Below are 13805 nucleotides of genomic sequence, written 5' to 3'. Positions count from 1 at the left end.
TCCATTGAACATAACCAGCTTAAAAACAAAAATAACTAGAATTGATGACCCAGAACTGTCAGTATTTGCAAATGATATAATTATCCACATAGAAAATCCAAAGGGATTTCAGAAAAAATATTAGAAGTAGCAGGTTTATCAAGTGGATGACTAAAGGTCAATATTTTTTAAATTTCATTAAATTTCTATTTACTAACAATAAATAAGTTAAAATAAAATCTTTAAGAATATCACCATTTATAATAGCAACAAAAACAATAACATCAGAATCAACACATAAAAAGTAGGAGATCTCTATGGAGAAAACTATAAAACTATACTAAAACCTTACATAAATAGAGATACATACCATATTCTTAGATAAAAACGATCAAAATCTTAAAGATTTATATTCTCCCTCAAACTGATTCAATTAATTGTAACAAGCTGATTCTTAAGAACAAATGACCAAAAACAGATGAGATTCAATGTTCTCCTCAGATACCAAGATTTCAAGTAAAACTATAATATTAATAATTAAGACAGTGTGGTACGAATACACAGACAGACAAGGTGACAAGTGACATAGAAAGGCAAGCCAGAAACAGACCCATGCAGGTAGTAACTAAACATGTAAAAGAGATAGCATAGCAGATCAGTGGTGAACAGAGGCCAATTTAATACATGGTATTGAACCACACAGGAGAAAAAAAATGAATGTGGATCACTATCTCACAAACTACACAAAAATCAATTCCAGATGAATTATGAACTTACATGTGAAAGATATCATTTTAAAACTTCTAAAAAGAAACAGAGGAATGTCTTTATAAGTCCAGGGCAAGAAAGGTTCCAGTTAGATTATGATAAAATTAAGAACTTCTGTTCACCAAATACACCATGAAGAATGAAAAGACAGGCCACAAACCAGAAGATATTTACAATGCACAGAATCAATGCTACCAGTTTATCAATTTTAAAAGACAACCCATCAGAACAAAGAGTAAAAATATGACTAGGTATTTCATAAAAAGGAAACAAAGATGGTTCTATAAACATACAAAAGATGCTAGATCTCATTAATAACAAAAAATTCAAATTAAAACCACAACGATACATCATTTCACACCCATTCCATTGGTAAATATTAAGTCTGACAATAACAAGTGTTGCAGAGGTTGTAGAGCAACTGTAACTCTTACACACTGTTGATCGAAGTATATAAACAGAAAAAAGTGCTGGCCAAAGTACAAACTGTTACAACCACTTCAGAAAGCAATCTGACATTATTTTGTAAAGCTGGTCTTTCATACTCCTGACCTAGCAATCCCACTGTTAGCAAATAGCTTACCAGGGTAACATGGCAGTACTTCTTTCCTCTTTTTTTTTCCCCCTGCTGAACAAATTACCATGGTGGTATTTCAACACTTTTTTTTTTTTTTTTGGCTCACAAACCACCAAAAGTGCTTTTTAAAATTACATACCCTTTACCTATTAAGATGAAATTCAAAAACTATCACCAGAAGTTTAAATAATTGCAAAGAGTGAACTTCTAGAATATCACAGTAACATTTTAAAGTCATGTGATATTCGTATCATGTAACAAGCTGATTCTTGTTATCTCATTATTTTAAATGTATATTCTACATTATTTTAAATGTCTATTGTAATTATTACTAGCATATGGTTGGTCAAAAAATATACCCTGATAACATAAAAAATGAAACTTTATTGGAAATGTAACTCTTGAGTAAACAGATGGGGAAGTGCCAGGATTAAAAGAGGCTTTCCCTAACACCATAGCAGTATTTTAAATTATCCCTTGGTAGGCTGGGCACAGTGGCTCACATCTGTAATCCCAGCACTTTGGGAGCCGAGGTGGGTGGATCACCTGAGATCAGGAGTTCAAGACCAGCCTGGCCAACAAGGTGAAATCCCATCTCTACTAAAATACAAAAAACTAGCCAGGCGTGGTAGTGAGCCCCCGGAATCCCAGCTACTCAGGAGGCTGAGGCAGGAGAATCTCGTGAACCCAGGAGGCAGGGGTTGTAGTGAGCCGAGATCACCCCACAGCACTCCAGCTTGGGCAAAAAGAGCAAAACTCCACTCAAAAAAAATTATATATATATATCCCTTTATTTTCCCACTTAGGGCAATGTCATAGTAAGATTCCACAAGGACCTGTGGTTTGCCTTTCTTACGTAAAGTGCTGTGTTAGAAACATAAGGTGAGAAAGTAGCACCAGCAGGAGGCCTCAGGCATTATCAATTTTAGGAAAGAGTATCTGTGGAATGCAGTGATCTAGAAACTGATTTATTAACATCATTTGGACCCTCATACTCCTTAGAAAATCTTCATTACTCCTCTGGGGGTCATATATCCCAGTGTGAAAATTAGAGAAATTCTTACAACTGTGAGCCAAAAAGTATGTACAAGAATCTTCATAACAGCAAAACCTAGAAACGACCAAAATGCCCATCAACAGAAGAATGCATACACTGTGTTATATTCACACAAGGAATATTACACAGCAGTGAAAATTAATGACTTATATCTATACCCAATATTAGTGACTCAGAAACATAACATCAAGCGAAATAAGCAAGTCCCAGAAAACTATACCCAATATGATTCTTTTTCCACTCAAAAACAGAAACCATACAACACATTTTTGAGGGATATATACATATCTGATAAAATTATTTTTAAAAACAAGACATAATATACACAATTCAGAACAGCAGTCACCTCTGGAAGTAAACACATTCAATATTGGTCATTTTGATTCTTGGATTGAGTGGTAAACGCATAGGTGTTCATTTTATTGTTTTGCTATACAGCTTACATATGTGTTACACATATTTTGAACTTATCAAATACTACAATAAAATGGAAAAGAAAATTTTTTTAAACATTCATCATATGAAAAAATATACTTTTAATTAAATCACCTCACCTGCCACTAAAGAGGTACATATTTAACATATCATGGAAATTCTATCTATACATCAACCATAGGAACTGACATACATTAGGTATACAAAATATTCATTGGAATTAATCTTATGAGAACCAAAAGAGATAAAGACTAAGCCAATTAGCTGTGAGAGATAAATCCATAGGCTGACACAGGGCTACAAGAGAAGCCAAAGTAGCTACAAGCAAATTTAGCAGCAAGCGAAAGTCATAAGGAAGCTGGTCAGTAAAGAGAAGGCAAAAATGTAGAGTCTAATAACATAAAGTGTTAGCAGGGTTGTGAGGAAATGATGTTCTTACTCAATACCAGTGACAGTGAAAATTGGTACAACCACTTCAAGAGCTTCTGTGACATTTGGTTAAGTTGAAGATGCACATGCCCTACAGTCCAGCCAATCTACTACCGAGGTGTATTTCCTACAGAAACTTCCAAATGTGTGCACAAGCAGACAAGTACAAAGATATTTATTGCAGGACTGTTTTTAAGAGTCAAAAACTGAAACAAGTTCAAAGTCTATCAACAGGGGAATGTATAAATAAATACGGTATATTCACACAATGCAATTCTATACCAGCAATTAAAATGAATGAACCAAAGATAACATAATTATTCAATTTGTTCATATACGAATCTCAAAATATGATGCTGAGCAAAAAAAAAAAAAAAAAAAAAAAAAAAAAAAAAAAAAAAAAAAAAAAAAAAAAAAAAGCAAGTTGCACAAAGGCACGTATATTTTAATACCATTAAAGTTTAAAAACAAACAATAGTATGTATTGCGTATGGATTCACTGTGATCAAAGTATAAAATACGCAAAGGAAAGATATACACAAACCTGAACGCAGTGGCTATCTCTAGAAAAGGAGGGGGAGGAACTGAGAGCAATTTTCTTTCTTTAAAGAAAAACGAATATCTGAAGTAAATTTGGCAAAATATTAAATAATCACGTCTGTAAAATCTGAATCATGGATTGGTTAGCTCTCCCCCCCCGTATTTTATATTTGAAATATTCCAAAAATTAAAAGAAAACAAAGTAAGATTAGACAATAAGAAAATCGGGCAGAACAGAGAGACAACAAAACGCAGCATTTGAGCGCAGAGCACGAAAGCTTGAGCAAACACAGCAGTAGCTGGGTCCCTAATGGGTTTGAAATTTCTTACCCTAGGTATCCTTACAATAATCCCATTTTCCTTAGGATAAATTGCAAATTACCTGCAACAAAAAATGTCCTAACTAGAGTCATAGTTACAAGGAAATGGCTCCCTCTGGAGGAGTAAAATCTGTAAGATTTCTACCTTGTTTCCTTCGCCATGATATTGGGCAAAATAGAAAGAGATTTAGGTGAATACCATAAAATACTCTATGAACCATTTGGTATCATCAAGAACGCCCAAGGATGGCATAGCCCAGTAGGCATGTGCATATATTTTGAAAGGCCTGTGCAACTGAGAGGCTTTTGGCGTCCAGGACGCCTCTGGAAAAGGCATGGCGCACTGGTACCAGCCCAAATTCACCTACGTCTCGGCTCCATTTTTTATCTTTGATCCGCTTATTCTGTCCTCTGAACAGGCCACACTGACAGCGTCAACACTGCGGAGCAGGGGGCCAGACTCGATCTTGTCCTCCCCCTTCCCATTAGTGTCTGTGGGGGAGGATGCTCAGAAAGAGGCGCAGGGGCGAGGGGAGCGCCGGGGTTACCCCCCCCCCCGCAACGTCGGTTCCGTGGGAACAGGCCCTGAACTGGACTGCCAGTTCCCACGAAAACAGGTGGCAACAGAGTCGTGAACACACGCACACAGAGCAAGGGGTGTGCCTGAACGTTCACGAACACGCACCAGCGAAACCTGCACACAAAAGACACGCACTCGACAGGACTAAACGCGCACACAAGAGATCACGCACCCGACAGGACCCATGCGCAGACACTCTGGGGACACGCACAGTCGCGCAAGCGAGGCTCTAGGCGGGGGTCGCGATCGCAGGAGGCGCGGCCACGCGCGCTGGGGGACGCGCAGCCCACAGACCAGAGCAGTGACACAAAGGGGGGCCACCCGCAGAGGCCGAGAGCGCCTACGCAGCCGCCAGGGAGCACGGACACCGACACAAAGGGGGCCACAAGGCGACACGCGAGCGTGGGGCCCTGCACCCACAGGAGATGTCAGCCACGCACCGGCCGAGGCACGGGCAGGGGAGATGCGCACAAAGGGACTACTCCCACCCTCGCACTGGCATCCCAGGGCCTCGCTCGCGAAGCGGGCAGCAGACCAAGGGGGAAAACCCACTGAGGCAGGCAATGGCAGCAACACCCCCTCAACTCGCGGGACCCCAGCCCACGCAAACACAGCAGGCACCGCAGCGAGGAACGCGGGATGACGAGCACACATCCACACTCACCACACACTCACAGACGGGGTGTGGAAGACCCCGCTCCCCCGGCATCTTGGCTGCAGCGGGACAAGTTGACACATCCGGGAGCCCTGCCGCGCGCCGGGTGTGCACTCACCGGGGCCCGCCGCCCGCGAGCCTCGACGCGGGCCGGCGCCACCGCCGCCGCAGCCGCCGCCGCCGCCGCCACCTCCGGCCCTCCAAGTCAGCTGACGGCTGGAGAGAGCTGGCGGCGGCGCTAAATGCAGGTGCGTCACGTGGGCTAGCAGCGCGCAGGCGCAGCAGCGCCGCACCGCCCCCTCCTTCTTCGCCGCGAGCCGAACGGATCCCGCCGGCCCCCGCTCTCTCTGGCTCCCACCCGAGGAGGGTCGTCGTGCGCCTGCGCCAGGGTGGGAGCGCCGTCGCGCCTAGGCCTTTCCCTCAAGTTTTTCTCTTTCCGCCCCCACTGCGGCTACCCGGTCGGCGCCTGCGCAGAGGACTCAGTGCTGAGGCGGCAGAGGTGTCGGGAGGGGTCTGGGTGGGCGTATGAAAGACCCGAGGTCGAGACCCCCCGGTATATCCCACCTCGAAAGAGAAACAGAAGCCCCCATGAGTGGACAGGGCCCGGGGGCTGGGCGCCTCGACCCAGTAGGCCCGCGTGCTCGTGGGTGCCGCGCGAGCCTTGTTCTCCGCCCTCCCCTCCCGCGGGGAGGCCACGCTTGCAGAGCTGGAGCGCGCGTCTGTTACCCCATTCCCCTCTCCCTGCCCTATCCCGCGCCGCCCCTTCTGCTGCGGGGCACGCGCTAGCCTGGGTGCCCGTGTGCGCGCGAGGTGGGGGCGCGGGTTGCGGGCGGGGACGGTCCCCGCGGCGAAGCGCTGTGGCGAGACTGGACCACTGGTGCGGGGGAGCACGTCGCTGACGGCTAATTGTGTTCCTTTTCCACAGATTGTCTAAAGCCCTAGGAAAAATGGTGGAAAATTCACCGTCGCCATTGCCAGAAAGAGCGATTTATGGCTTTGTTCTTTTCTTAGGCTCCCAATTTGTCTTCAGTAAGTACTTTCCCGATGGATGGCCAGGGGCTTTTTCTGGCATTCAGTGACAAGGGAAGAATGCATTGGTTAGACTATGCACACACGAACTGTTGATTCTTTCTCCTTATGTCTCTTTTTAAGAAAATCAGAAGGGAACTCGTGTTTGTTGAGTGTTGTACGCCAGCACTAGCCTAGGAGGTTTTGGTCTCTACAAATATTTATACAGCTCCAGACACGATGGCAGAGTGAATAAAGCCTGGTCCCTGCCCTTAAGGAGGTCGTGGTTTTGTGGAGGAGACAGACGAGTAAATCTACAGTTAATGCTCAGTGCGACGAGTGTCGGGGAGCACGGCTGAGAGATATTGAAACCAGACTGGAAAGTCAGGGCTTTCATACCCCCGCCCCTACCCAGGCACTGATGCTGAGTAGGAGGGAGGGGAGACGTGGAAAGGCTGTGAGAGGATTTGGACATGAGGAGCTTGATACGGCTCCAGTGTGCCCAGTGGGATCTGAGAAACAAGAGGAGTAGGCCAGAAAAGTCGGGTTGAAAGGTGGATTCTTTGTGTCCTGGAGCTCCCTTAATCCCGGTAACTTTCCATTTAGAGATAAGGAGACTGACGCTCAGAGACACTAATATGCCCAGTCACACAGCAAGCCCCAAGTCTCTCCCCAAAAGGATTTGGGAATTATGAGGCACGCAAGAGAGAGGAAATTGAGTGCCCCTGAGCCAACGTTCTGGAACTCTTTGGAAACCAGGAAAGTGGAAGAGTGGTAGTACTTCTGAACCCCAGCTGAACTATACCAGCCTGTACCATCAGTACAGCTTGCAGATAATGAAATGGCCAGGCTGTTAGAACTGAAGTGAAGAAGTTACAGCTGAGTTCAAATTCTGACCCCACAGGTGAGCCATGTGAGCTGGGACCCTCAGTAAACTTTTGGAGCCTCAGGTTCCTTACCTGTAAAAGGTAATGATAATGATGGTTCTTAAATGCTTATGACGCATGAAACAATCCTATGGGGTAGTTTCTGTTGTTATTGTCCCCACTTTAGAGATGAGCATACTGGGTTTCAGTAATTTGCCCTGGGTTGCAAAGCTGCCTCTAATTTTGAACCCAAGTACACCGGCTGACTTCACTCTGCTGCCTCTTCTGACTGTTGCTAGGATTAACTGGGGTAATTTATGTAAAGCACGTAAAACAATGCCTAGAAACAGTTAAGTGCTGAAATTATGTTAGCTACTGATGTGATTATTAGCACTTTTGTAAATCCTTGTTCAAAGAGTGTATCAAAGATTAGAAGCTATGTGAATAAATAAAAGCAATCACTTTAAGACTTAAATTCTGGCTGGGTACAGTGGCTCACTCATGTAATCCCAGCACTTTGGGAGGCTGAGGCGGGTGGATCACCTGAGGTCAGGAGTTCGAGACCATCCTAACCAACATGGAGAAACCCTGTCTCTACTAAAATAACAAAATTAGCCAGGTGTGCTGATGCATGTCTGTAATCCCAGCTATTTGGGAGGCTGAGACAGGAGAATTGCTTGAACCTGGGAGGTGGAGGTTGTGATGAGCTGAGATCTCACCATTGCACTCCACCCTGGGCAACAAGAGTGAAACTTCATCTCAAAAAAAAAAAAAAAGACTTAAATTCCATGATATCCACAACCAAAAATTAACTCAAGTATTTATTGAGTGCTTACCATGTGCCAGGCGCTGTTACAGGCCCAAGGACCAAAACAGTCAAAAATGCGCTGCTTTCATAGAGTTTTTATTCTAATGTTGGGGGGAGGTAGTCAATGCACAAATTAAATAAGAAAAACATGTACAGTATCAGGTGATAACATGTACTGTGGGGAGAAATTAAACAAGGGGCATGAGGATACCGAGTGGAAGGAGTTCCTTCTAATGTACTTCTGTGTCACCTTTTGTTATTCATGAGCGCTTATCACAATGTAGTGAAAATACCAATTTACTCTTTATTCACTAGTAGACTTTAAGTTTAGGGAGGACAGATGCCATCTCTTTTTGATTCAGTATTGTGCCCCACACTCCTGACATACAGAATTCTGTAATACATATTTGTTAAGAAAAGAATGCATCATCACTGATGTAATAGGTAAAATTTTTCTCCGCCACTTACCTTGGGTAGGTGGATGTATCCTTTCTAAGCTTCCATTTCCTCATCAGTTAAAATTGCATACTTGCCTCAGAGGATTGTCTTGGAGGATTATCTTAAATAATGTGTACAGAATGCTTGGAACTGTGCTTAACCTACAGTGAGCTCTCAGAACTTAGCCATTGTTGCTATGGTGGGACAACAGTAACGGGTGCCACAGAGATTTGGGATTAAGGGAGATAAGATTGTACTCTGGGAGATAAGGCAGAAGCTCGACATGTGGTAGATTAGAACTGGATAGGTAAATTTCTCTTTGAGCAACTAAATGTCTATAGTTAACTTCAACCTTGTGGGGATGAAGTATTGAACACATACTGTACATAAAGCAAATTGGTAGGTGATAAGGATTATAACAATTGCTGAGGCATGATTTGTATCCCTGAATTGCTTAAAATATAAAGTGAGAGTTAAGATGTTAAAGAAATGACTAATACAGTAATTATAAGAATTGTACAAACAAGGAGCTAGAAGAAGTGAAAGGAGGGAAAAATCATTTCTGAGTGAATCAGGGGCACTTCAAAGGAGCTTTTCTGTTTTATATGAATCTTAATAGATTAAATGTACCTCTTGTTGACTTCCTCTTTTTTATCTTTTTCTTTTCTACAGTACTTTACCTCGTGTGGGCTTTTATTCCTGAATCTTGGCTAAACTCTTTAGGTTTAACCTATTGGCCTCAAAAGTAAGTTTAATATATTTCTTAAATGAGGATATGATTAATGCTGTTTTGAAGAATCATATCCTTTCTTAAAACTACCCAAATCTTAAATATTCTCTTAAAATTCATGAATAGCCATATAGAAACTGAAAGCTTTTTAAAGATCACTATTGATATATATCTAATTAAAGGTGGTGGCATGAACACACGTTTATCTCCATCCATTTCCTTCAAAAATCTTGCTGAAATTACCCTACAGGAAAAAAAAATTAAGATATAAACCCACAGAAACAATAGGATAGCAGAAAAGAGATATCAACATTTTGGAAAGTGGATTGCGATAGGTGAGAGGTCTCTGTTTCTGTGTTTTTCACATTGTTGAAGTAGGGATGCCAGCAAGAATATTTGTACCCTTGAATAGCTCAGACATTGGAGTACTAGGTAGCTCTTTAATTCTGGGTTTTACCGAAAACATGTTTGAAGACCATGTGAAGGCTCTAGCCTTCAAATTTCCCTCCCTCAGCCCTCAAAGCTGGGAGACCCACCCTGCCCTCCCCTGCAGAAAACAGGAGTTTTACTCTCTGGCAAGGTTGAGTCTCTAGCTTGGGGGCCACTTAGTCTAAGTGTGGTAATGAGGCATCTTACTGAAAACAAGGGAGCAAGTGAAAATCTGCATGGCTTAATGAGAAAGTTTACCTCTTCCTCCATCTTCCCTCTCTGGTCTTCCAGGCTTATAATACCCTATTACACACAGAAAAAGACCCCAGTGAAGTGGCCAGGTCTCTTAGAGTGAGGCTCACCAGTTGACCATCCCTGCCCACATACACATAGTGCTTCCAACTCACTTGTTAGCACTTCATTTTTAAATATGAATGGATTACTCTAAGTGACCAGACATTAAAAGAAAGCCTCTAGCATGAAATGAAAAAGCAGAAAAGTAAAGGGAATTTGAAGGAAATAGAGATGATGCAGAAAACAGAAAAAAAAATTAAATAAATTCTCAAGAGGTAAAAGACATAACTATGAAACAAGAACAGAATGTTATACAAAAGGAATGTTCAGGAAATTACTGTATTTGGAAAATGTAAACATTATAGCCAAAATTAAAATTTTAATTGAAAGATTAGAAAATCAAACATAGGTAATCTCTAGAAATTAGAACAAAAAAAAATGGAATAAAAATCTAACTATTAGAAGTTCCAGAAAGAGAAAATGATAGAGAACAAATCATTTAAAAAAAATAATAATAATAAACCTGGGCAACATCTCAATACCCCATTTCTACAAAAAAAATTAAAAATTAGCTAGACGTGGTGGTGTACACCTATAGTCCCAGCTACTTCCAGGGCTAAAGTGAGCTCAGGAGGTTGAGGCTACAGTGAACTATGATCACACCATTGCACTCCAGCCTGGGTGACAGATGCTTCCTCTAAAACAAAAACAAAAACCACTCAATAAAAAATAGCACTTCGTGTACTTAATGATACTGAGAGGCATAATAGAGTCTTAACAGAGAATTTGTGTCTCTGGTATTGATGGACACATGGGAAACCAAGTGAACAGACAAACGTAATTATTCAAGAAAAAACAAAACGTTGTACAAGATAATATATAATAGGCCGGACACAACCATCTTGGCCAACATGATGAAACCTCATCTCTACTAAAAATATGAAAAAAAATTAGCTGGGTATAGTGGCACATGCCTGTAGTCCTAGCTACTTGGGAGGCTGAAGCAGGAGAATCACTTGAACCCGGAAAGCAGAGGTTGCAGTGAGCCGAGATCACGCCACTGCATTCTAGCCTGGGTAATAGAGCCAAGACTCCATCTCAAAAAAAAAATATATATATATATCATAATAATGCACTAAGATCCTCAGTTGCAAAATTATTTATATAGTTAGAATTCTATTTCTAAAACCTGCTGCTATAATGAGAAATTGTGATGTAACTATAGAAGAGGATAGGAGGACATTAATTCCTCATCTCCATATTAGGAAGTCTAGAGAAAATGTCTAATAGAAAAAAATGAAACAGTACTATGAGCATGTTATGTAGCAATGAGGAAGTAAGTACCAGAAGACAACCCAGGGTTGGGTTGGTAGATAGAGGACTGCAGCTTTTCATTGTAAGTCTTGTGGAACTATTTGTCTCTTATGTGCATATATTACTTTATAAAATTTAAATTTAAAAACTGTTGGCCATGTGACTGACTCTTGAGAATTGCAACTTTTAAAAGTGTCTATTATGTACTTTAATATTCTCTTCGGCAGATACTGGGCAGTTGGATTACCTGTCTACCTCCTTATTGCTATAGTAATTGGCTATGTGCTCTTGTTTGGAATTAACATGATGAGTACCTCTCCACTTGACTCCATTCATACAATCACAGGTAACTTTATATAAAAGGAAAGTGCTGGGGCAATGAAAGAGTGGAGTATTGGCACTTTTACCCAGAAAAGCAACAAGAACAGGCTGCAAAACACACATTGGTGGTGCATGCCTGTAATTCCACCTACTGGGAGGCTGAGGGAGGAGAATCGCTTGAACCCAGGAGGCAGAGGTTGCAGTGAGCCTAGATTGCACCACTGCACTCCAGCCTGGATGACAAGAGTGAAACTCCATCCAAAATACACACACACACACACACACACACACACACACAAACAAACATATATACATACGCATCGGGACAGTAAAAAGAAGCTAAGAGAAATCAAACTTATACAAAAGGAAATATTTGCATGCAGGAACTAAGTTCTGATGAATATGCACCAGCTATATTCATGGAAGAAATAAATTCTAGTGAATTATAGCACTGGTTAGCAGGTATTTGCTCCCATAAAAACCACAAGTATATTCAATACGTATCTATAATATGTTCACATTAACTTTGCCTGAGGGAAACTTCTTTTATCCTGCACAGACACTGTTGATTAAGGGATAGCAAATAGTACATGCAGACCTTGTTCAGGAAGAGGACTTTGGCGCATGTATCCTCCTCAGGATCATTGTGTACTCCATATTCCAGTTAGTGGATAAAAGAGCCACAATAGGTTTGTGTGGTTTTATTTTTTTGAAGTTCTTTCAAGTCTAAAGATCAATATGAATCAGACTCCTGAGCTTGCTTAGATTCTAGAAAGTAAAGTATTTTTTAAGTTCCCTGGTATGATTTTTCAACTTTTTAAAACCTTTATTCATTAGCCTCTACAATGTATTTTAAAAATCGATAATACTATTTTCGAATGTCTTTCTGATACATTGCATTCCACGCATTGGCATTGGCAGCAAATAGACAATTTGTGCAAAGAGGGAAATTGTTAAGTTTGTATGAATATTTATACCAAATGATTTAATAGTTTTGCAGTGTCAATTTAAATGCATTTTCAAGGGTTGGATCTAATTCTGTTCCTATGAGAAATGTGCAAATGAGAGTCTAATTATCATTGTACAGTTGTATGAAATATTAATTTCTTTCCAAGTTAGAGATGAAAAAAGTACTTTGCTGATTATGTTTTTATTTTAATTGGGACATTTCTTCCAAAGAGAAGATTTAAGTAATCATTTATGTTAAACATGTTTCTCACTATCCAGATATCAGCCTAGTAAATTGTGGGTCTCCATCAGACACAGAGACTAAAGAAGAAATTGCTTGGGTAAACAGAGCTTTTTGGTCTTTTCTTACAGATAGCTATGCTAAAAATCAACAGCAGAAGAAACACCAAGAGGAGGCTATTCCGGCATTAAGAGACATTTCTATTACTGAAGTAAACCAAATGTTCTTTCTTGCAAACAAAGAACTTTACTCCAAAAACTGAATTGTATGTAACCATACTAACACCAAGAACGTATTTATTTATGTTTGCCATTATAATTTTGACCATAAATTAATTCGACCATCTCTCTTATTAATAAAGGAGATGTAAAAAAATGTAACTTGACCTTCTTTTAGATTATGTTCAATGAATATTGTAAATGTTCTCAAGTATTAATTGTTAATGAACAGAATAAATACAATATTGCATTACCATATAGCAGACTTTTAAAAAAAGTTTCAGTATAATCAAGCAGTTCCTCCAGAGAGACATTTATTTTGTAATTTGCAAAGGGCAATGATGTCCTTCCTCCTGTTTGTCCTGAGGGGCCAAGAATTCAAACCCTTAGTTTTGGGGAAGGGTACATTTAATATTTATGCCATCAGATTCATGTCTAAGACACAATTATTTGTTGAGTACTCCCTGTGCATCAGATATTTTTCTAGGCACTAGGGATGATGTAATGGTAAGATTCTCTCTCAAAGAGCTTATATTTTAGAAGCAAGGTGAGGCCAACTGAGCAAACAGGAAATATAATTTGATGAGTGCTATGCAGGGAATTAAGATAATGTCTTCTAGAATGCAAAGGGATGACTAGTTCCCTTTGGGTAGTCAAGGAAGGCCTCTCAGAGAGAGGCTGTTGGGATCTAAGTATGAAGCAGGTGAGGCAAAGACCATAGATGAGAAGGAACTTGGTGTGTCCTAAGAACAGAAAGAAGACTGGCATTGGGCATGGAACAAACCGAACAATAAAAAATGTGGTCCCAGGTGAGCCTGGAGAAACTGGGCCCAGATTGTAAAGGGCTTTG

The 13805-nt window shown here is 41.0% G+C and overlaps 2 protein-coding genes across 11 annotated transcripts in view; one reads left to right on the top strand and one right to left on the bottom strand.

The window, feature by feature from the left end:
- The window catches only part of TTC3 (tetratricopeptide repeat domain 3), a 127121-nt gene extending 121486 nt beyond the window's left edge, over nt 1-5635 (bottom strand). For 2 of the 7 annotated variants that reach the window (XM_037737665.1, XM_017526233.2), the window contains exon 1: nt 5350-5570. The gene's annotated coding sequence lies outside the window, so the exon portion shown is untranslated. Of the gene's footprint in view, nt 1-5349 lie in introns of all 7 variants that reach the window. The other 5 variants (XM_017526232.2, XM_017526226.2, XM_037737667.1 and 2 more) reach the window with 5 other exon arrangements.
- On the top strand, nt 5622-13213 carry LOC108302568 (phosphatidylinositol glycan anchor biosynthesis class P). Of its 4 annotated transcripts, none has more exons than XM_017526235.2 (5): nt 5622-5729; nt 6266-6369; nt 9133-9205; nt 11455-11573; nt 12869-13213. In XM_017526235.2, exons 2-5 carry the CDS (start codon nt 6288-6290, stop codon nt 12997-12999), a joined length of 405 nt encoding a protein of 134 aa, XP_017381724.1. In that variant the 5' UTR covers nt 5622-5729; nt 6266-6287; the 3' UTR covers nt 13000-13213. The 4 variants fall into 4 exon arrangements, with proteins under 4 accessions (XP_017381724.1, XP_017381726.1, XP_017381723.1 ...); XM_017526237.2 differs by having other exon boundaries at nt 5635-5857; XM_017526234.2 differs by having other exon boundaries at nt 5713-5839.
- Nucleotides 13214-13805: the final 592 nt, after the last annotated feature.

The sequence above is a fragment of the Cebus imitator genome, unplaced genomic scaffold (genome assembly GCF_001604975.1).
Source record: "Cebus imitator isolate Cc_AM_T3 unplaced genomic scaffold, Cebus_imitator-1.0 Scaffold41, whole genome shotgun sequence".
Lineage (NCBI taxonomy): Eukaryota > Metazoa > Chordata > Mammalia > Primates > Cebidae > Cebus > Cebus imitator.
This window is presented reverse-complemented; position numbering and strand designations above follow the sequence as displayed.

Bases quoted from the DNA above. Each gene is read 5' to 3' on its own strand.
- LOC108302568 (XM_017526235.2), top strand. From the start codon at position 6,288: ATGGTGGAAAATTCACCGTCGCCATTGCCAGAAAGAGCGATTTATGGC. The intron at 6,370-9,132 runs GTAAGTACTTTC...TCTTTTCTACAG, and splicing joins AGGCTCCCAATTTGTCTTCA to TACTTTACCTCGTGTGGGCT. The intron at 11,574-12,868 runs GTAACTTTATAT...CTTTTCTTACAG, and splicing joins CTCCATTCATACAATCACAG to ATAGCTATGCTAAAAATCAA.